Source organism: Notechis scutatus, chromosome 1 (assembly GCF_049901735.1).
Source record: "Notechis scutatus isolate UNSWTSFEM ecotype Mainland chromosome 1, rNotScu1.2, whole genome shotgun sequence".
NCBI lineage: Eukaryota > Metazoa > Chordata > Lepidosauria > Squamata > Elapidae > Notechis > Notechis scutatus.
Window position 1 is genome coordinate 288,117,428 of NC_142009.1, and position 23,291 is coordinate 288,140,718.

At 36.4% G+C, this 23,291-nt stretch overlaps 1 protein-coding gene across 3 annotated transcripts; it reads right to left on the reverse strand.

The window, feature by feature from the left end:
* Nucleotides 1-1,490: 1,490 nt before the first annotated feature.
* Nucleotides 1,491-22,967, reverse strand: LOC113410081 (uncharacterized). 3 transcript variants are annotated; one of them, XM_087951832.1, is made up of 8 exons: nucleotides 22,407-22,967; nucleotides 20,796-20,917; nucleotides 10,175-10,313; nucleotides 7,766-7,887; nucleotides 6,482-6,592; nucleotides 3,937-4,043; nucleotides 2,353-2,443; nucleotides 1,491-1,670 (listed from the first exon to the last, which is right to left on the reverse strand). In XM_087951832.1, exons 1-8 carry the CDS (start codon nucleotides 22,513-22,515, stop codon nucleotides 1,557-1,559), a joined length of 915 nt encoding a protein of 304 aa, XP_087807958.1. In that variant the 5' UTR covers nucleotides 22,516-22,967; the 3' UTR covers nucleotides 1,491-1,556. The 3 variants fall into 3 exon arrangements, with proteins under 3 accessions (XP_087807958.1, XP_026520286.2, XP_087807959.1); XM_026664501.2 differs by having other exon boundaries at nucleotides 22,304-22,577; XM_087951833.1 differs by lacking the exon at nucleotides 2,353-2,443 and having other exon boundaries at nucleotides 22,304-22,584.
* Between the last annotated feature and the right edge of the window lie 324 nt (nucleotides 22,968-23,291).

Here is a 23,291-nt window from a genome sequence, read left to right on the forward strand (position 1 = left end):
ATGGTTATCAACAGTGGAGGCAATGTTCCATCCCAATACAATGGACATTAGTAAAAAACTTAAATACCATCAAATACTAAATAAGGAAAGGAAACATAAATTGATTTATGAATGAGAAGCCCAAGGACTATCTATTGATCGGTGGTCTTCAAGTAGCTATGAGATATGACAGAGATGCAAAAGAATTTGGATTAAAAATAAAAAAATACACAATTGGATAAAATCCTCCTGGGCCAAGAAAAAAATATGATATCCAAACTATATAATTATTTAATAGAATTTGATCTAGCCGAGGAAATTGTGAAAGAAGTGATGATAGCTTGGGAAAAAAATGGTTATAATATAAATTTAGATGATCGGGAGATTATAAGAACTTTACATTAACAAAATCAGTATCCTATAAAGAAAATGTATACAAAATGTTATATAGATGGCATCTGGCACCCTCTAGATTGGCAAAAATGTACCCAACAGTAAATCCAACCTGTTGGAAATGTAAGGGAAATAATGGTACTTTCTTCCATCTCTGGTGGAAATGTCCAGAAATTAAGAAATTTTGGATTAGGATTAAAGTATGGATAGAAGAGATAATCCAGGATAGATTGGAGTGGAAACCGGAATTGTTTCTCCTGGGCATATGCAAAAGGGATTACCCACTCAGAGTAAGATACTTAATTATCCATATCTTAACAGTGACATGAATTTCACTGGCATACTACTGGAAAAACCCCAAAGTACCACCTCTATATTTTGTCATTCAGAAAATATACCAATGTGCGGAAATGGAAAAGCTTACATTGAAATTAAAAAAGAAAGATGATGCAGAATATTATCGGATCTGGGACAAATGGTACGAATGGATAGATCGTAAAGAAAAACAATGTATAAAATAAAAAGAAATAAGGATTTCAAGAAATATATTATTATATATAGCTTGAACGACAATCATTGGGCAGGAGTTTTTACCTCTCCTTTGTTTTGATTAAGCCAAAGAAATGATTTATTTATAAAAGTATATAGTCATAATTAAGAAGAAATGATTAATCAATAGAAACTATTTATCACTAGCAGCATGTTCTTTTTTTCTGGTAGGTTAGGGCAGAGGTTGGCTGCTGGTTCGCACTGGTTTTGGCAAACTGGTATTTAAAATTAGGCGCAGTTCAGAAATTAATCAAAGATGCATGTTCTACAGAAAACATGTACCTCATGTAGCCAAAAAATAAGCCCTGGAACAATTGTATGACTGATGTCCCACAAAAATGTTTGTGCAAAGAAAAAATATAAATGAAACTAGTCCAGAGAAGGAACAAGATGTTATAATGTATGGCAAATACAGCATTTGCAGTTCTTTAATTAGCATTCTCACTAGAAATAAACCAAGGAGAATTTTTTAATGCCTTCATGTTTATTTAATCAAAAATACATCTCTGATTTTCTATATTATTTTCAAAGGCAGATTTTAACACAAAGTTTAACAAACTGCAACATTATTTCTTTCTTTAAAATGTTCTTTTTTATTTAAAAAGCACTTGATGAGAATGTACATATTTTGTATGCTATAGAATTCTGTACAAATAAATTTTTTCAAGTGCTTCTCTATCAGCATCTTCTAAGAATCCATCATATTGCACTGGTACTGCTTCTACCCACTGGCTGAGCTGAATGTCCACCTGAAAAGAAATTAAAACAATTCACTACAATACATAAAATAATACATAAATCTCAGAACTGCTTAAGGTACGTAAGCAAAATAACATCTAGAAATGAGATATCTCATTTTTTGCAAAATGTGACTAGGTAATACCTACATAAATATACTTCTATATCTTACAATGATGTGTTTCTGTATAAGCAAATCAGTTAAAAAGGAGAAGAAAATACAAGTGAGATTTCCAATAAAATTTAGAAATATATTCTAATCACAGAGAATAATAATTTTTTAAGTGACAATATCAGCTTTCTGTGGTGAATAAGTTTCAGGGAGGAAATTTTAGAAAGTTTTAGAAATGTGCTTTTCCCAATTCTGATAAAATAATTCCCTTGATTTTCCTACCAATTAAAGTTTGAGATTTCTGGAGTGTTGAAAAAGATTGCTCTTTTCATTTTTCTCCCTGCTGAAATTGTTTACTGAGTTGCAAACGTGTGAAAGATTAAGTCAGATGGCACAATCACAAAGCATCTCCCATGATCAATCTCCTAAATTCATTGTAATGAAGTCACTTCCAAAACAGAAAAAAGTGTGCAAATATTTATCAATAGAACATGATTCAGCAACAATAATTCATGATTTACCTAAAACACACACAAGGAAAATCTTGCCATATAAATAGTTTGAAAAATAGCTCTTTATACCTGAAGCTCTGAGAGAGACTTTTCAAGGTTTGGGACAGTCACTAATAAAGACCCTGGTTTTCTTACATTTTGACTTATGATTTTCCATGCTCTAGGAGTAAAACAAAATAAATTTCTTATCAAGCAGCTCCCCCAAAATTATGCCAAATGAAACAATTCAAGATACCACCCAACAGTTGTTCTGTGAGGGAAATGGGCAGTTTCTAAATGTTTGAAAGACTTTGCCTGACCTGACTGAAAAAGAAAAGACCTATACAGGCTGAATAATATGGGAACAGTAACTTAACCTGCTAGAATATCATAGCTTATTGGGAACCAGATAATCAAGTTGGAACTTGTACTGGATTCTATTTCTTACACATCTACAGATTTATTTTGTAGTATGAAATTATACAAGCACTTTATGGTAATAAAGAGGGATCTCCCTGTTTGGTAAAGATACAGGATTCTATCGAACTGTGTTATTCCACTAATGGGGCAGCATTTGACAATGAACAAATTCTTCTTTATTTCCCCATATACAGAATTTCAGATCTATTTGGGAGGAATAGGGGATCTTTGGTGGCACTGCATCCGATATGGGAGTGGTAGCATAGCAAGTAGATGCAGGTCATGTAATGTTAGACATAGCACATTATTTTACAGAACACTTGGAATAACCTTAAAAGTTTTATTCATATTTTTTTTCTATAAAATGTTATGTTAAATAATGCTCCCTATTCTCTTTATTGAAAAAAATGGTGAGGATCATTCATCTAATGATACTTTGAAATGAATTATGGCTTGGAACATTTTTTTCACTATATCAGCAAGTTAGTTCAGAAATTTTCAGTAAAAGAATGGAAGCTTTTCTCAATCTTTCAGGTGTATTTGGATCATCTCTTCAAGAATTGTTACTTAATATGGTTGATGGTGATTGAAGTGTATCATGTTGGTTAATTTAACCTTTTTCCATTTCCTTTGTTAAAACTATACATGTGACCTATTTCCTATTTCCACACTGATAAACTATTTTAATCTCTTCTCATTTTCTTTTCTTTTTCTGTTTGATGTCTTTTAAAATATTTATTTTTGTATAATAGAGCAAATAAAATAAATCAAGCACATTGAAACAGCAGGTAACCTTACATAATTTACACTACAACTACCCACAGCATGAAAATCATGTTTCATGCTGTTGAGGTTCATCAATCATGAGAATGCTTTCAAAATGTATTTTAAAAGGCAAGCTGATCTTTGACAGATTTTCATTTTGCCCAAACTACTGTAGTTTCACTTGGTAGAGAGAAATTTAATAAATTACAAATTTAATAAAAAAATAAATAAAATAATTGGATTCGGCATGTGTCTAAGTTTCCAGTTTTAGCCTTAGCAAGAGGGAAATGATAGGTTTCACAAGCTTTTTTATTCAGCTGTCTTTAATTGGAATGTTTTTGCATCCCGAAAAAGCACAAAGGAATATATAGCAGTTTTCACAATTATATTTTTATATACTGGCTTGGATTTTAAAGAACAATAACATATGCATAATTGGTTGGGTGTTAGACAGTGTTTCTAGAAATTTCCAGAACAAAGAGAACTTACCTAGCCTGTTCTGATCTGTCAAGGAAATATTCAAAGACATTATTCATTACAACAATGTCTGCATTTTGAAGAAGTGAAGCTTGAGTACAAATATCTGCATTAATTACCTAAAGAGAAATGATTTTTCAGAGGTTCAAATGAAAAACCATGTGATAATATTTAAGATTGTTAAAAAATTTTCCAATTAAGGAAAACCATCTAGTTCTGATCCTTCTATTAGTCTTACATCACTACACATGACTCATCTCTTGATCAATCCATTAGAAAATAATTGTTCCAATATCACAGATTGTGATTAATCTTATCATTGTATTATAAAGAAATTAAAAATTATGTAGTAAGCAAGCTGTGAGATACACCGTGGCATAAGTATGAAACAGAACTGAAGGTGACCAGAGAAATGAAGTCTGCTTGTTGGAGATTCCCTGTTTCTTTAACTTGGGAGTGTTTTGTCAATAAGGAAAATGGTAAGACACAGATAATAAGAAAGGTCTCTCTGTACACAGACCCAGTGTCTGTCTCTCTGTTAGCCTATGCTTAGTAAAACAAATCTGTTGAAGTTGAAGTGATGAGGGAACTTCTTGTCTGCTTCTCAAGTAGCTGAACTAAGCCTGTACTTTGCTTCCAAGATAACCATATTATGAACATTGTTTAAAATGGAACCTGCTGCTATTTCATTGCTTGCAGAGGTGGTATTCAGCAGGTTCTGACCAGTTCTGGAGAACCGGTTGTGGAAATTTTGAGTAGTTCGGAGAAACAGCAAATACCGCCTCTGACTGGTCCCGCCCCCAAGTCCCAGCTGATGGGCTGGGTCTTTGGTTGACCTGGGCAGGAAAAAGAAGCTGGAAAGCAGGTTAGTGGGGTGGGGGGGGAAATGGGATTTTGCAGTATCCTTCCCCCTGGAGTCAGGTGGGAATGGAGATTTTGCAACATATCCTTCCCCTGCCATGCCCACCAAGCCAGGGGTCGCCAACCTTTTGGACCTCAGGGACCACCAAACTCATAATTTTAGATCCCAGGGACCACTAACTGGTTCTGTGGGTGTGGCCTAATTTGTGGGTGTGGCTTGGTGGTCATGTGACTGGCTGGGCATGGCTTGTATGTAAATATATTTATATAAATATTGAATTTTTTTTATAAAACAACTTTTACCCAAAATCAGGCAAAGCAGGCAGGCAGATTGAGTTGCTCACAGAATCACAGATTCATTCAGAGATCTATCTGCCATCGGCTAGCTCAGTCTGTCACATAAAATTTGCTCACAAGCAAACTCATAAAATTTGCTAGCAAGCAAACTTACAAAATTAACTCACAACACCCCATGCATATAAATATTGATTTTTTTTATTAAAAAAGAGCAACTTTTACCCAAAATCAGGCAAAGCAGGCGGATTGAGTTGCTCACAGAATCATTCAATGATCTATCTATCTATCTGTCTGTCTATCTGCTATCGGCTAGCTCAGTCTCTCAAATTTGCTTTCCGTGAGTCTGCACTGAATTTGCTTGCAAGTAAAACTTCAGTCCTAAGGGAGGTTCGGCTGTACTTAACAGCAGAGCTGAAGATCTAAAGACTCGCTGGAAAGAAAGAAATCCAACCATTTTCTGCTTCCTAGCTAATCTAAATCTCCCGGCATAGAGAACAGATGATGGTCGGAAAAAGGAAAATAGAAATTTAGCAGGCAAGTTTACCGGGTAAGGAGTGAGTAGGCAGGGAGGGTTCCCGCAGGCCATGTGGGCGACACAGGCACTTGTGTTTCTGCGCAGCCTGAATTAATTCCTTTGGGGGGGTGCTCTTGGGGTGAGATTTCTCTGCGGCCCACCAAAATTTTCACACGGCTCACCAGTGGGCCGTGGCCCACCGGTTGCCGACCACTGCACCAAGCCACGCTCACCAAGCCACACCACGCCAACCAAGCCATGCCCACAGAACTGGTAGTAAAAAAAATTGAATCCCACCACTGATTACTTGGTATTCCTTTAGTACAATGCATATACCCCAAAGCACTTCAGGGATATGGTAGAAGTACTCTTGCTGAGCTTGGCTCTCCAGTACTGCCTCAACCCAACACGCTCACTTAATGTTCTTATAAGGAAGGTTGTAAGATTAAAGTTATTGCAAAATATCAAAATCCATACTTCTATATTCATATGAGATGGTATCAAATTATAGATAAGAATTTAGGTAGGAATCAGAAATTTCTCATCTTGGCCATGAATGTTAAGGAAGTTGTTCATTCTTGGCTTCAATTTCTCCTCAATTCCATATCTGCAACACTGACATAAGAATGTACAGTAGTGTGGAAACTTGCTTCCTTACAGAATTATCAGAATGATAAGCCAATACATGGGAAGTGTAGCACCTGAAAATTAAAAAAATGCTGGGTGTTTTCTTTACTGTACAGGAATTGTCCTTCCAAGAACTTAGGTAGACAAAAGATTTGGATAGCTACAAGATTTCTTCAATATTGCATTTCTAATAAAAAGCATTATGCTAACCTGCAGCCTTTCCATACATAAACCAAGAAATCAAATGTATTAGTTCACCTTTATTCTGTCATCAAGTCGATACTTTGAAATGATAGCTTCCTGCAACTGGCAAAAATCTCCATTCATTTCAACTCCATTGATCTGGGATGCTGAACTATAATAGTAGGCCTAAAATAAGAAGTAGAAAAACAGATGTTGCTAAAGTGGATTGGAATACAGAGTTGAACTGTAGCGGGCATCTGATTTTTGCTTATCTATAGGAATTTACTTTCAAAATGTGTGCAGGCCCTATTATAGACAACTATGCTAAATATTCGTTCACATGACAGCCCAGGAAATGCCTATTTTTTGGGGGGAACAAAGGCAATATCCATGTTGTGAATGCTTTGCTGGAGCCAGACCCTAAAAAGAAGATAGGTTCCAGCTAGGCCCTAAATTTGCTTTGGTTTAATTGAATTGACCTTTCAGTTTAAATAAAAGTAATTAGGCACTATTAATATTCTGTCTCAATTAGAAATACATATTTTTTAAAATAATTTTCAGCAGAATTAAGCACAATCACTTCGAGTCCAGGGGCATGTAAACTTTATAATGTTGCGACTCCAAGGAATAACAGGACTCTGTGCTAGACTGGAAAATTGGGGAGGTGGGGGGAGAAGAAACATCCCAGAAGTCTGCAATTACAAGCCACTTCTCTGCAGCTTGTGAGAAGACTGCATGAACATATTTATGTAGTCAAGAGAAATCAAACTCAGCTTGAAGAATGCTTAGTTTTAAACCAGAATATTCTGTTTTTCAACCTGTAAAAGGTTATTATTTTTGAATCATGTAAACAATAATTATACTTTCTATTTTAGGATAAATGTGAAGGCTGATTCTGCATCTACTTACTAAAAATAGTTTCTTGCCAGGAGCAGAAATATCACCTTTGAACAAAAGATTAGTTAATTCTAAAAGCATGCAAAGGATAAGGCCAGCATCCTTTATTTTCAAGGGTAGAGCTTGATGACTACAGCCTGTTATTTCTGAACTTATTTGTGTCTTTAATTATACTATGACTATAATATGCTGATTCCTGTAATAAAAGGATATATGTCTCAACTTTTGCATTCCAAAAATTATATTCAACTTGAGTAATATCAGTAATCAAATGTCAAAATAATACATAAGAACAAATCCGTGAAAAAAAACCCTATCAAGTCAATAACAAATTAAGATTCAAAAAATAGCAACCAAAAACTTGCTTAAGTAATATTGTACAACATAAAACAGTGACTACCAGCAAAAGGAGAGAGGGGGGGAGCACAGACATTGTCAACCAATTTCTGGTGTAGTTTTTACCCCAAACAGGACTGCTCCAAGCCTGGAGCCCACGTCAACCAGAACCTTCCCTGTCAGGTCAGGCAATACTTCCTGGTACAGGAACTTCAGTTCCACGAGGGAAAAAGAATGGGAAATGAATTCTGGGAAACAACAATAAAACAAAGCACGTTGCAGCCATGGTTAGCATCCAGCATGAAACACAAGATTATAAGAACTTGGATTAAATTTTCGATTTGGGCAGTGATAAAAATATTGCCAAGCCTAATTTGAATATTATACATTTCTGCTGCAATTTTGAAAAAGTAATGGCTACATGTGACCTGAAAGGGATTTGCCATATCTAGTATATGGATCTGTTTAGCATCTACTAGCATCATACAGATACAGTTGAAAACTGAACAATCTATATGCATTTAAATGGAATACATTATGAAGATGGTTCTTTGAGTAGCTAGAATCTTGCAAAGACAGCATCTTTGCTCATTCTATTTTGGGGACCATCATGCTGATGGCAAAGCCTGGATTTTATTTTTTTCTCTCCTTGCATTGTATTAAGTGAACATAACAAGATTTAGCATGCTGACTCTGAAAAACATTCCAGATTGCAACATGTTCATATCTAACAATTCTGGGAACTAATTAACCTGTCATTTGGACATTTGAAAATAGATTATCACCACAATTTCTTAATTCATAATCATTCAGAAAAAAAGGCATATTTGAAAATATTTTGGAAAAATTTTTTGGATTACATACATGATATTTTTCTGCTGTTTATGAAAGCAGTTTATCTTTTTTCATCCCAAACTTTAAAAAGTTGCATCATATTTAGAGAGTTGTCTTCTTAAAGCAGATGCAAATTTCTTTCCAGGCTTATGTGAAAGTCTGAAGAAAGATGTTGTTTTAATAAAAGTGGAGACTTTACCTGAATTGAACTCAAGTCAGATCCAAAACAGTTCTAAGTAATTTTCAAAGTGCTTATATGATTTTAATATATACTTCTCTAATATTTTAATGTAAACTACTTTGAACTGCTAAAACTTTTATTTATATCTGAAACATAAAAATAAATGAATGTAATACTAATGGCTTCTGAAGGGCACTGTCTTTGTGGCAATTTGCAAGCATTAAAACATTATTACTTAAGCAAAAGTTGTGTAGTACATATATAAATATTTCTGAACGTATAATTTCATACCCTATAAATATGGAGAGGACTTTATTTATTAGACTTTATCCCACCTTTATTACCTTAAAAGTAACCCAAGGCAGTGAACATACATAATAATCTTTCATCGAAGGCAACCTCCAGATCTGGTAAAATAAACTAATAAAACATACAAAAAATACAAAAATAACACCATAACAATAGCAAGAGCAATAAATTCCCTGAGTTCAGTGAAAAAACCAGTCCTAAAGCATAATCAATATGTTTATTTACTTTTTTAAAGAATGAAGACTGAACCACATGCAATATAGATTTTAGACTGAATATACTTAATGCAGAAGGAAAAGGAAAGTATCACTATCCCTTATGATGCACTCCCCAAGAATTTCCTCCATTCCCAAATATCCTAATTAATTTTAAGATTGTGAATTTCTTATAAATTAATAATTGGTAGACACTTCCAGAACTTACGGGAATTCACTCAAGTACGACTGAACACTGATGAGAAGCTGCATCCTTGATTTAGGAACAAACACTGGATCATGACCCAAAGCTTTTTCAAGAAACAGCCAGATTTTCTGCTTTTCTTTTCTGCTTTTTCTTTGAAGACGTTTCGCTTTTCATCCAAGAAGTTTCTTCAGCTTCAAACCAGAAAAGAAAAACCAGAAGGTCCAATTGCCTTTTGAATAAGCACCTTTGGGACAACCATGACCTGAACGGCTGAGAATCTCTTTAGTCATTGAATCATGAACATGTATCTTAGCACATGCAGGTACTAATGTACCCACTGATATTGCCTTTGGCACTTATTGGGATTTGTGTCATAGTGACCACACTCTCTTTTAGATTTTATACTGAGAACCTAAAACATAATTGAATTCGTGCAAATCATAAGGTAAAAACATATCGCATAGTCTTTCAGCATTCGAAGGAAATAAAAGAGATGTAGTGCCTTTTTACTACATGATTAAAAATATGCAATATTTTTACAATAAATTGCTACAAAGCTTTCTGGAGAGTGAGAAGTACTTGTTTATTGAGAAGCAACTTCATCAGCTGCCTTGTAATCAAAAGATGCTTTGTGCATGGCTCAGCTGTCATAGGAACTATTTTTTAAACAAGCAAGACCTCATAATATTTATGTTATATAAGCACTCAAACTCCAGCCCAAAATGATTGGCTTGATGTACAGGAAGGGAACATTCCTGTACTAGTGCTGTAGTTTGATTAAAAAAAAAATACAATACATAACTGCTTACCTAATGGTGCTGTCTGATGAGAGCCACATGCTAGACAATAATTTCTGCTCATCTTTCCTTCTTCACATAAAGAGTCAACACAGTCATCATCATAAAGGAAAGCATCAACATGAATGGTGGGTACTGCCTGTTCATGAAGCTAAAGAAAGAAAAGGTACACTTGATAAATATGTGACATTTTTGTCCACATCAGCTTATATACCATTGAAATTCAATAATCATACATTTTCTCTGTTATTTATTTATAGAAGTTATAATCCATCATATCTGAATGACTCTAGTAGTTCACAATCACAAATGCATAGAGTTGAAATGGAAAAATTAACCACCACAAACGTACAAAAGAATTCCATAAAATCAAGTTAAAAAGACCAAAATGGAAAAATCCAGATCACACATAATTAAAAAAAAAATTCTCCATCACACTAGAACAGTGATGGCGAACCTTTTTGGTACCGAGTGCCCAAACCGGAACGCGCATGCATGCATGCATGTGTATGTGCGTGCACCGAAGTGCCAGAAACCCGAAGACCAGCTGGCCGGCGCATACATGCCTGTTTGTTGGCTATGTTTTGCCGTTTTTAAGGCTGTTTTCCAGGCCGTTTTCAGGCCATTTCTTGAGCCATTTTCAGGCTGTTTTTTGGGCTGTTTTCTGGCACTTCGGTGCTTGTGAAGACTACCTGGACAGCGTGCATGTTAGCAGCCAAAAACCAGAAGAGCAGCTGGCGACGGCGCGCGTGCCCACAGACAGGCCTCTGTGTGCCATCTCTGGCACACGTACCATAAGCTCGCCATCACGGCACTAGAAGAACGGTCTAGTTAGCAAGCAATTTAAATCCCAAACATTTAGCAGAACCAGCCTTCATTGCCCACCTAAAATTTAATTAGGGGACTGCCTTGATCAGGGGTGTCAAACTCAAGGCCTGCAGGCGGAATCCGAATCTGGCCCGCAGGGTGCTTAAATTTGGTCCACAGGGCCAGCCTGGAAATAGCAAAGGACCAGTCCACAGTGCCTCTGGCAGCCAAAACTGGTCACAGGGCACACTCTGTTTTAGCCAGCAGGATGCTACAGGAGGCTGTCCAGGCCAAAAATGGGGCATGGGGGGGCCTCACATGCCCCCCGTACCTCATTTTGACCAACAGAGTGCTGCAGGCTGTCCAGGCCAAAACAGGGGGGGCAGGAGGGCCTCATGCAGCCCCCCCAGTCCCCTGTTTTGGCTGGCAGGGTGTTGCAAGAGGCGTCCATCCTATCTCCCTCTCCCGGCCAGCCTGCAGAGGAGAATGACAATGCTGATCCGGCCCTCAGAGAAATCCAATTTGACATCCTGGCCTCGATCTTTCAGGAAGACTATTCCATAAGGATGGGGCAACCACTGATACTACTTGCTTATGGACTTCCAATAAGATGTGTGAACTTCAACTCCCAGAATTCCTCAGCCAGCAAGACGAATGGTTAGGGAATTTTGGGAGTTGAAGTCCATACATCTTAAAGTTGCCAAGATTGAGAAACTCTGCTATAGTTCTTACTGCTGAGTTGAGAAAGATCTGCTCTAATACCTGGTAAGTCTTCACAAATTAAGAAACATTTCATCCTGTGGCTTACATGGATCATCACAGGAGACAATTGTGCATAGAGTCACAGCTTTTCTTCCAGTTTGAAATAGCTCCTGAAAAGGATGAACACTCCTAAGAGTTGATTCCAAGTGGAAAAGATACCTGCTCGCTAGTCCTCTAGTGAAGTGAAACCTCCTCCCTTTTATATCAAAAGAATCCAAGAAACAGAAACAGAATTTCCTAATTTGCCTATGGTATCTTCAATTGACAACAAACTACTTCTTATTCATCATATCAATGAGACATTTGTTGATAGAAATTAACAGCTTCCAATCCAGTTTTCTATATAAAAAAAATCAGACACTTCTATACAAGCGAAGTAAAAAAAATAACATATTCATCCATAACATAACATATTCATCCACAACATTTTCCATTTTTTTTATTTTTTATTGTTTTTATTTTTTATTTTTTTTAATTTTTATTGGTTTTTAAAACAAACATAAACAAACAAACCATAAAAACATCAGGCCATCTCCATATATGTACATACAGTGTGCCGGTTGGTTTACAAATTGTTTTGTGCTTCCATTTCGTAGTCTTCAATTACAATTACATTGTATATGTTCTCGTATTTTCAATCCAATATTAAATACATTGGTATCATTATTAATCAAACATTTGACTATACTTTTATTCATTCATGCTTTAGGAAATAATCATATTTTACTTAATTTGTTTTGTGACAATTCATATTATCATCCCAAATCTATCCTAAAAACATTTTGTAGATATAATAAGGAAAGAATACATCTTTATATATTTAGTATTTTCTAAAAGTCTACATATTTTGTTACTATACTTTATTGTCTAACCATTGATAGAATAGATCCCAAATTTTATAAAATTGTTTATCATCCTGTTCTCTAATTTCAAATGTCAATCTGCTCACTTCAGCACATTCCAATATTTTCTTAATGATTTTCTCCTGTGATGGTGTTTTCTCATTTTTCCAGTTTTTAGCAAATACAATCCTAGCCGCTGTTAATACATTTACAATCAGGTATTTCAAGTCTTTACTATATATTTCAGGTAAAATTCCCAATAAAAATATCTCTGGTTTCAAATCTATATGGTTTTTTTGTCATTTTTTCCAATCACGTGTGGATTTAAGTCCAGTATTTTTTAGCATCCACACAAATCCACCCCATATGGTAATATAAGCCAAGTGTCTGATGACATTTCCAACATTTTTTGGATTTATTCTTGAACATTCTTGCTATTCTTGTCGGGGGGAAATGCCACCTGTAAAACATCTTATACAAATTTTCTTTATATGCTGTTGACATTGTCATTTTATAATTTTGAGACCACAATTTTTGCCATTTCTCTAAATCGATCCCATATTGAAAATTCTTCCCCCAAGCAATCATAGTTTCTTTAACTTGTTCTTCTTCTAGTTTAATTTCTAATAAATATCCATACAATTTTTTAATCACCTTTTCATCAGTACCTGTCAAAATCTTATCTAAATCAGTCAGTTTATCATAGAAACCTTCTGTTTTAGAATCTTTATCATACCTTGAATGTATTTGCGCATATGAAAACCAATTCATTTTTATACCTTGTTCCTCTAGTTTTTGTATAGATTTAAGTTCACCCTTTTCATTCAATATTTCACCATATCTAACTGTTTGTTCCTTTTTGTATATTATAGGATAAGAAAATGCTTCAATAGTCGATAGCCAGACTGGAATTTTTAAATAACATTGTCTTTTAATCTTCTCCCAGTTTAACCACAGAGACTCTCGTATATAATGTCTTCTAAAGTACCCCTGTGTTTTAGTTCCTTTATACCATAAAAAAGCATGCCACCCCAAGAACAGATCATGTCCTTCTAATGTCAACAACCTAGTATTTCTTAATGTTATCCATTCCTTAACCCACATCAAATTTGTAGCTTGGTAATACAACTCCCAATTAGGCAAACCAAATCCTCCTCTTATTCTAGCATCTTGCAAAAGTTTTAACTTTATTCTCACTTTCTTACCTTGCCATATATATTTCAACACAATTTTATTTAAAAATAGTAGGGAAAAAGAAGCCAAATAGTAATAATAATAAAAAAAGAAAAAAGAATTTCTTCAGGTTCTTATATGCCTTAATCCAATGGATTAGTTAGATAACAATGAAAATTCAAAAATGAAGGAAAAACTATAAACATACACAAAAGAGAAAAAGTTGTAAAATCCTAAAAAAGATGAAAAACTGAGAAATAAAAAGCTAAAGAAAAAGGAAAAATTCTTCAGGTTCTTCAACACCTTAATCCAATTAAGAGGTCTCAAATATAAAAGGCTGCATAAGAGAAAAAGAAAAAGAAAAAGCCAGGAAGATAAAAAAGAAAAAAACAGTATTGGAGGTAGATGAAAAAACAAAAGTACCAGAAAGGCAGAAAGAGAAAAAGAAGAAAAAGGCTACTCCCTTAAAAAGAAAAGGAAGGGAATCATTAATACTAAAACTTTTCTTTTAAAATAAAAAGCAAATGTAAAAATTTAACTTCCAAAGCAAAAAAAAAAAAAAAGCAAAGACAAGTTCCAAAGAACTAAAGATCCAAATAGCTATTTCAAAAAGTAAACTGTTGAGGGGTAGCACAGCTTAGGAAAAATCAAGAGAACACACTGCACTTTGTTTAGTTATCCAAGGCTCTTGTTATAACACTCTTCTCCAGAAACTTATCACCTTTTCTTTTTCTATAAACTTCAACACCAGACTCCAGCTGTTGATAGAAACCCAGAAGAGCACCTGCAATAATACTTTCCCATGCTTTTCCCTCTATCTTATCAAACAGGCAATGTCCTTGAAAAAAAGTCTCACTTCTTTCTTTCTCAGCTTTGTCTGGTCACAAGAGAAATAGAATATTTCCAAGCCTCTAGTTGGCAGTGTTACAAAGTTTCTTTGCTTTCACTTTCCCCCTCCTTTTCCAAGCAAAATATAATAAGAATTAATAAAAAAAAGAAAAAGATATTTTAAAAAAAGAAATAACTAAAAGGGAGTCTCTAGCCTAAAATGTTACAAAATCAAAAAGGAGAAAAAAAATAGATGGAAAAGAAAAAACCAGTCCAGTTTCAAAATATAAGATCATGTATAGAAAATCCAGCAATGAGAAAAAAACATTACTTTGACATTCCTGTTTAAAATCGCCGCTTAATCACTTCTGTCAAAACTTTTACAGATTCTTTCTTTTCCTTAGGGTGTCCTTTCAGATCTTAGAATAAAGAAAAAGTTCTCACCGAACCGGCACACTCTCTTTCTTTTTTTAAAAAAATTTTTTTTATTGATTTTTAAAAACAAACATGAACAAAACATAAAAACATAAAACATTTTTTTTTTGAAAGCAGCACAATCCCGGGTTACATTTCTTCGTACAGACACAAATTCAGGTTCGTGCTCATTTTTATATTCTATTCCATATCTTATTACAATTTTACATTTTCTACATGGCTTCTCCCCTCTTTTAATTTCCTCAATTTTATTTTATTTATTTCATCTCAATTCAAATCATTATATTTTTTGTCTGTCCTGTTTCAATTGTCTATTATCTTTTCTCATTAAACAAAATTTCTCCTGTAGTTACTGATTGGAGTATGACGCCTTTATATCTTTCCCCTAAAGTTATAACACTCAATATAATACATAACTTCCATTCGGATTATGCTTGGTACATTCTTAAACTACACACAGTATTCTTAAAAAAAAGAAAAGATTATAAATGTATATAATTAAAACAACATTCCATTCCAATTCAATTCTATCATTAATATTCATATTCATTAAAGTCTTAACATTTTTCACGTTACTTTTCAATTAAATATCATACTTCTATGGGAACAATTATAAACTTTCCATAGTCAATTCCCCCCCCTTCACTTACATTTTATAAAACATTGACTAATTAAAGTGTTCCCATTCCTTCCTAATTCAATTTTCTCATTTATTTTATTTCATTTACTTTATTCACAAACATTTCACTAAGTTACACTAACCATTCTATCCCTCATTCTAATCATATGTTGTTTCCAATTTTCTAAAGTTATTTCTATTAAAATTTTACAACACAATCTCATGTACCTTTACTGAATCCCCCTTTCAGTTAGATTTTCACCCATTATCTCTAAATAGGTCCTGTTTCTTTATATCTTGCTCCGGACCTTTGTAACTTCTTTTCCTTTCCTTCTTCCCTCTCTTCTTCTCTCTCCCCTTTTTACCCCTTTGTCTCTCTACCTCTATTTCCCTCTTCTGTATTCCCCTTTTCTGTTGCTTTCCAGTATTATGTTTATTTTTTGAATTATTTTTCTTTTCTTTGGTTGTTTTTTTAAGTCTTAAATTCTCCATCCTCTTTCCCCCCCTTTCCTTTTTCTTCCCCACGTAGAGTTACTTGTTCATTAAAGATGGCTTCTTTGTCCCAGTCTTCTTGTTTTGCAGTCTTTTCTTGTTGTTTCTCATAGTTCCAAATCTCCATTTCTAAGAATTGAAAAACGAAGCCAAAAGAACCCTTCCCTTCTTGTGCATCTTCTTTGTACTTTTTAAGTTTAATTTTCAATTCATCCAAAAGTAATGCCATTGTAGAAATTTTTAAACAATCACCCGATTGATTTTAGTCATTCAAATATAATAACCAAAAATCCAAAAGTCACCAAGTAATCCAAATACACACAAGCTGTTTCTTTTTGCTCTTTCTTTTTTTCCCCACTTTCTCTTCCTGGGGTTACTATTTAGTTGCAAAGTTTCAGTTAAAATGTATCTTTTAGAAGTCTTATTGAAATTTTACTTTAGATTCTTTTAAAGTCCAGGCAGTCTCCTCCCTCTTCCAGATCCTGCCCTTATTCTTTTTCTCTCCCTTCCTGCTTATAGAAGAAAAAGGGTTTGATGTCCAGAAATCTTTATTGTGGTTCCGGTTTGAAGGGCTTCAGTGACAGACAGGAATCCGCGATCGTGCACGGTTTCTGCCTGGGCTCGCCGCTGGAGCGCCCCAAGCCGGCTGGTTTCAGGGCTAAGCCACCCCGTAGAGGTGGTGAAGAGGGGGGAGATTGCCAGCAGGGTCGAGGAGAGCCGCATCTCTCCTCCTCAGCTGGCCATTACTCCCTTTCCCGAAGGCGGTAGGAGCGGTGATCAGAAATGGCCACCTCAAAGAAGAACTCAACCGGAAAAGAACGTGCAGGAGGAAGATAAGAAGTGAAAGTTTTGGCTGACCGGGCTAAGTTTAAAAAGCAATAACTAAGGTACCCTGGAATTTAAATTTTACAAGAAATAACATCGCTCACACTCTCTCTTTCTGTTCTCTTTCGTTTTGGAGCTGTCCCAACTTCAGCAGCTTTAATGGCTGCCTCTTTGCCGCTGGCAAGAAGAGCTTCTCCTGGATCTACCAGGGACTTTGCGGTATCCCTGGGATCGACAGGATGCACTCTTCACTTTCACTGTCTCTTCGGGATGGTTTAGATCCGATAGGACCATCCAGAAGCAAAGATATCGGCAGCGATCTCAGACCTCCAAGATCGCATGCCGTATCGTCGCAACCCCAGTTCCGCCCTCCACATTTTCCATTTTAGTAGAATCCAGATGTTCACCAGATTTAGAAAAAAAAGAAAAAGATGCTGCTCCTAATTGTTTATTTTGTGATGAAAACTTAAGAGTCTTTACACATCAACTGCAAGCCATTTTACTCTCCACGTGAGTTCTCCTCATTTCTCCTAATAGCTGTATATGTTCCTCCACAAGCCTGTGTAAACAAGGCATTACAAACTCTTGCTGATCAAATTATGGAGGCTGAAGCCAAACACCCAGGTTCCCTTCCTATCATTTTAGGAGATTTCAATCAAGCAAATTTAAGGAAAGAGCTCCCAAAATATTTCCAGCATGTAAATTGTCCCACCAGAGGCAAAAATACTTTAGACCACTGCTACACAACAGTAAAAGATGCTTATAGGTCTTTACCACGAGCAGCTGTTTGTCACTCTGACCACTGCATGATTCATCTTGTACCTGCCTACAGACAAAGACTTAAAACCATTAAACCAACAATTAAATCAGTGAAGACTTAGTCGGATGAGGCACAGCTGAAACTCCAGGCCTGCCTTGATTGCACTGATTGGAATGTTTTTGAAGATGCCTCTGCAGACCTACATGAGCTCACAGATACTGTAACATCATGTTAGCTTCTGCAAAGACTTATGTGTACCAACAAGGAACCTGCAAATATATAGTAACAATAAACCTTGGTTCACAGCTAAACTTGAGCAGCTATGTCGTTCCAAAGAGGAAGCCTACAGAAAAGGTGACAGAATGCTATACAACCAGGCCAGAAACATATTTCACAAGAGAGATCAGAGCAGCAAAAAGAAGCTACTCTGAAAAGTTAAAGAATCAATTCTCAACAAATGAACCAGCAAACATGTGGAAAACTCTTAAAAACATCACCGGCTTCAGCAAACCTCCTTCCCAGGCAGAAGGAAATCAACAACTAGCAGATGACCTGAATGTGTTTTACTGCAGGTTTGAAAAGAAAGTACAGCCACCTATCTCCACAACCCACATCTCAAACACACCAACAACAGCCAAGCCTCCTACAACTGGCCCCAATCCATTGGGCTCACAACCTCTGGTGATCACAGAAAAAGAAGTGCAAGATCTATTACACAGATAGAAGCCAGGAAAAGCACCAGGGCCAGATAAGATAACTCCTTCTTGCTTAAAAGTCTGTGCTGACCAACTGGCCCCCATCTTCACCTGAATCTCCAATAGATCACTAGAGATGTGCTATGTTCCTTCCTGCTTCAAACGTTCTACCATCATCCCAGTGCCAAAGAAGCCCTCCATCAAGGAACTGAATGACTACAGACCAGTTGCTCGAACATCTGTAGTTATGAAAATCTTTGAAAGGCTTGTGCTGTCCCATCTGAAAACCATCATGGATCCGCTGTTAGATCCCATGCAGTTTGCATACTGAGCAAATAGATCGACAGATGATGCTGTTAACATGGCTCTGCATTACATCCTACAACACCTTGAATCTCCAAATACCTACATAAGGGTCCTCTTTGTAGACTTCAGTTCAGCATTCAATACCATCATTCCAGACACTCTTCTAAGTAAATTAAACCAACTAGCGGTACCTGAACACACTTGTAAGTGGATCATAAGCTTCCTAACAGACAGGAAGCAGCAGGTGAAGCTAGGCAGAATCACATCCGATACCTGTACAATCAGCACTGGGGGCCCCCAAGGCTGTGTGCTTTCTCCACTTCTCTTCTCCCTATATACCAATGACTGCATCTCAAATGATCCATCTGTTAAAATACTGAAGTTTGCTGATGACACAACAGTGATTGGTCTCATTCGAGACAACGATGAATCTGCATACAGACAGGACGTTATACAACTTGCCTCGTGGTGTAACCAGAACAATCTGGAACTGAACACACTCAAAACCATAGAAATGGTGGTAGATTTAGAAGAAACCCTCCCATACTATCACCTCTTACAATACTAGACAACACAGTATCAACAGTAGAGACCTTCAAATTTCTAGGTTCTACTATATCACATGACCTAAAATGGACACCTAACATCAAAAATGTCATCAAAAAAGCACAACAAAGAATGTTCTTTCTGCGCCAACTCAGAAAGCTCAAACTGCCCAAGGAGCTGCTGATACAATTCTACAGAGGAATTATTGAGTCTATCATCTGCACCTCTATAACTGTCTGGTTTGGTTCTGCAACCCAACAGGATAGACACAGACTTCAGAGGATAATTAGGACTGCAGAAAAAACAATTACTACCCACCTGCCTTCAATCGAGGACCTGTATACTGCACGAGTCAAAGAGGGCTGTGAAAATATTTACAGACCCCTCACATCCCGGACATAAACTGTTTCAACTCCTTCCCTTAAAACAATGCTATAGAGCACTGCACACCAGAACAACTAGACACAAGAACAGTTTTTCCCCGAAAGCCATCACTCTGCTAAACAAATAATTCCCTCAACACTGTTCAACTATTTACAAAGTGTACACTATTATTAACTATTACTGTTAATCTTCTCATCACTCCTTATCACCCATCCCCTCCCACTTGATTGTTTCCTAGTATGATTTGATTCTTGATTGTACCCTATGACTATCATTAAGTGTTGTACGTTATGATTCTTGATTCTTAACGAATGTACCTTTTCTTTATGTATACTGAGAGTATTTACACCAAGACAAATTCCTTGTGTGTCCAATCACACTTGGCCAATAAAGTATTCTATTCTATTCTATTCATGTACCTTGAGGCAGCAGGCTAACTTAAGAGCAGGATATGGGACATAGCTTTTTCCTCCAAGATATTCTAATCTTGCTGCATCCCAATAACAATCCACTTGAGAAGACTGCTTTACACTGTCTAATGGTAAGACTATCCCTGGGATAAAGGCAATCAGCTGAGCATTCGATTATGCATTTGGAATATGTCCAAATCTATCGAGACATACAGTATACAGATATGTATATCAATATACTATAACATTCTAACACCTTATCTATACAATACAATTGAAGCAATATAGTATCTAATTACAAGCAATATATTGATACTTTTATTTTACCAATGAAGAACACTGAACTTTAAAGATAAGGCCAATCAAGAAAATGTTTTTTATTTTAATTTAAAAATAATCTTGGTATAGTTATAATGAATAATTCCTAGAGATATTACTGCCCAAATGTTTACTTTAAACCTTGAATTATGTTCTTCCTTCTGTTGGACTACATCAAAGGTCTCCGTTCTTCCTTCTGTTGGACTACATCAAAAAACTTGGCAACTTTAAGACTTGTGGACTTCAATTCCCAGAATTCTCCAGCCAGCAGAGCGTTAAAATCCACAAGTCTTAAAATTGCCAGGATTTGGAGACTCTGGACTACATCAACAAAAAAGCCAACAAAGCCATGAGTATTGATGGCTTTATAAAAATTCTAATTATAAAACCCCTTGTCAACATTTATGGGAAGGCTAAATAGCAAAACCTACTTTTTGAAGAGCATTATGCTCTGAATTGAGCACTGCTCCAACAGGCAAACGATGTCGAATATCTTCAGCAATACTTCTGAGAATGATATCATCATTATTGCATGTAAATTCATCAAAGTCGTCTGCAAAAATAGGGAAAACACAGTTTGCAGTGATCATGTGAAACTCAAGGCAATAGCTTTATTTAACTTGGCTGCTGAATGAGCAGATTCCTAGAAGTACAGATTCTACAAACATTCATCAAAAGAAAATTAATGGCACTAGTTGTACAATCAGTAAACAGGCATGAAGCCAGTTAGTTATCAATCAAGAATGCAAGGTCTAGAAGAAGAAACTAGGGGGGAATACAGTAGCCTTTAAGACAAACAGGGGGAAGACTCAGTAATGGACTGGAATGACAATCAGGCCAAAACAGGACAGTCTCAGTTTTATTCATATTCAGCATTAGGCAATTAAAGGGAAATGCTGATAAAATGTTTCATTACAGCTGATCCAGAGGTGGTATTCAGCAGGTTCTCACCAGTTCTGGAGAACTGGTAGCGGAAATTTGGAGTAGTTCAGAGAACCGGCAAGTACCACCTCTGCCTGGAGATTTTACAGTATCTTTCCCCTGCCATGCCCAAGAAGCCATGGCCACAGAACCGGTAGTAAAAAATTTTGAATCCCACCACTGAGCTGATCATGCTTTGCCATCAAGATTGATAGTCAGTATATCAGTGATGTTAGAAATGTTGATCAGGAATCCAAGGAACAACAAAAACAGTCTCCAAGACTGATCCTTGAAGGACACCTCCAAAATCCATTACACAATATTGCAAAATAAAAAAAAATAGAAATTCAAAATTCACTACCAACAATGCCCCCCAATTGATATCTAGTGAATGTTCATTTATGCCCAAAGATTGTAACATAAACAATTATCTTAATACATATATACTCTAATTGTTTTTTGCCAGGAGATATAGCAAAGGTTAGATGGCTTTTCCAGAGAGAACAAATTTTATACCAAGCAACCAGATGCAAAGTGAACCAACCCAGTGGGACATGTGTGTACTCTTACTCTTAAGGGCAATCCATCATAATGCCTATGTCAAAACGAATTTCAAAAGCAACACAGCTTCCATGTATTCTTACTGGAGAAATATAGGATGCCGTATCTTACTTCTGGGTTTCCCAGAGTCACTGAGGAATACAATACATTGAACCAAATGCCCAATTAATTTGATTCAGCATGTTTGGTGCGATTAAACAACCCCTTCTCCATGCGGTTTCCCCAAGTCAACAGACCTGTAACAGAGTCAACAAAAGCAATGATAAAAACGGGCAGATAAGCGAAGTATAAAGCAAATAAACGTTCTGCGTATAGAAGAGAGGGGGAAAGATGGGGGGAAAGATGGAAAGGCACATCCCCCCCAAAAAGTACATGTTACTGTCTGGCAACCCCACGTTATACTATTTCAAGTGTTGGGGGGGGGAGGATAAGACGCATAAGAAGAAACTCCGCTTACTAGTTGTTCTCAGCCAGTGCAGCAGGCGAGGCAACTCCCCCGCGCGCGCACCCTTTATTACGTCCAGCACAGCTTGGCGAGCCGAAGGAAAGTCCATCCTTACCTGGTCGAAGGTACCGCGCAAGCGCAACTCGATCAACTTTCTCCTTACGCCTAGATAAGCCAGACGCGTACCGTTCGGCCTTGAACGCATGCGCAGGAGTCGTTGCCATTATTTTTTCCCTTGCTCCGGGGATTATGAATAGGATGAGTCTTCTCGGAACTTCCTGCTATTCCTCCTCTTTTGTTTTAAAGAGCCGCGTCCGAGCCTCGTTTTGTGTGGCGATGAATAATTTTGCTGGTTTTGAATGCAGCTCTTGGCGTAATGATTCCGAACGATGTTGATTTATTTATCATTGGTTCTACCTCGCGGTGCAGATTGCCTCTGGCAAAAAAAAAAAAGAGCCAAACTTAGCAAGTTGAATGTTAACCTTTAAATTATGCTAAAAGATTTTTTTTTAAATCATCCCTATGAATCTGGGTCAGAAACATAGTTTTGCGGAAGTTTATGTAATTTAGACAGAAATTGGCTCCTTGACTTCAACAGTCCTTACTCCTTTTCCTCCTTATGTTTTGGACAACGTTTCTCAACTGCAGCTGTTTTAAGATAGGTGAACTTCACTTCCCACAATTACCCAACTTGGCTGGGGAATTCTGGGAGTTGAAGTCCACCTATCTTAAAATTACTGGGAGGCACTGCTTGATCCAGATAGATATAAACCGTTTTTGCAAAACGCTTCAACAAAATATAGACTGTCTCCAAGTTTGGCAACTTTAAGATTTGTGGACTTCAACTCCCAGCTGGGAATTCTGGGAGTTGAAGTTCACAAGTCTTAAAAGTTGTCAAGTTTGGGGGTCCCTGATTTATACGGATATACAGTTACAACCGTTTTCAACTAAGAGACGTGTACTCGGAAGCTGAAGCCAACGCGCACCTCTTCCTTTTTGT

Excerpts from the sequence above, each read along its gene's own strand:
- LOC113410081 (XM_026664501.2), bottom strand. The coding sequence starts at position 22,496 with ATGCGTTCAAGGCCGAACGGTACGCGTCTGGCTTATCTAGGCGTAAGG. Across the intron at positions 10,314-20,795 it reads AGCATAATGCTCTTCAAAAA|CTTCATGAACAGGCAGTACC; the intron begins GTAGGTTTTGCT and ends TTCTTTCTTTAG. Across the intron at positions 6,593-7,765 it reads TTGGAGCAGTCCTGTTTGGG|GCCTACTATTATAGTTCAGC; the intron begins GTAAAAACTACA and ends TTCTTATTTTAG.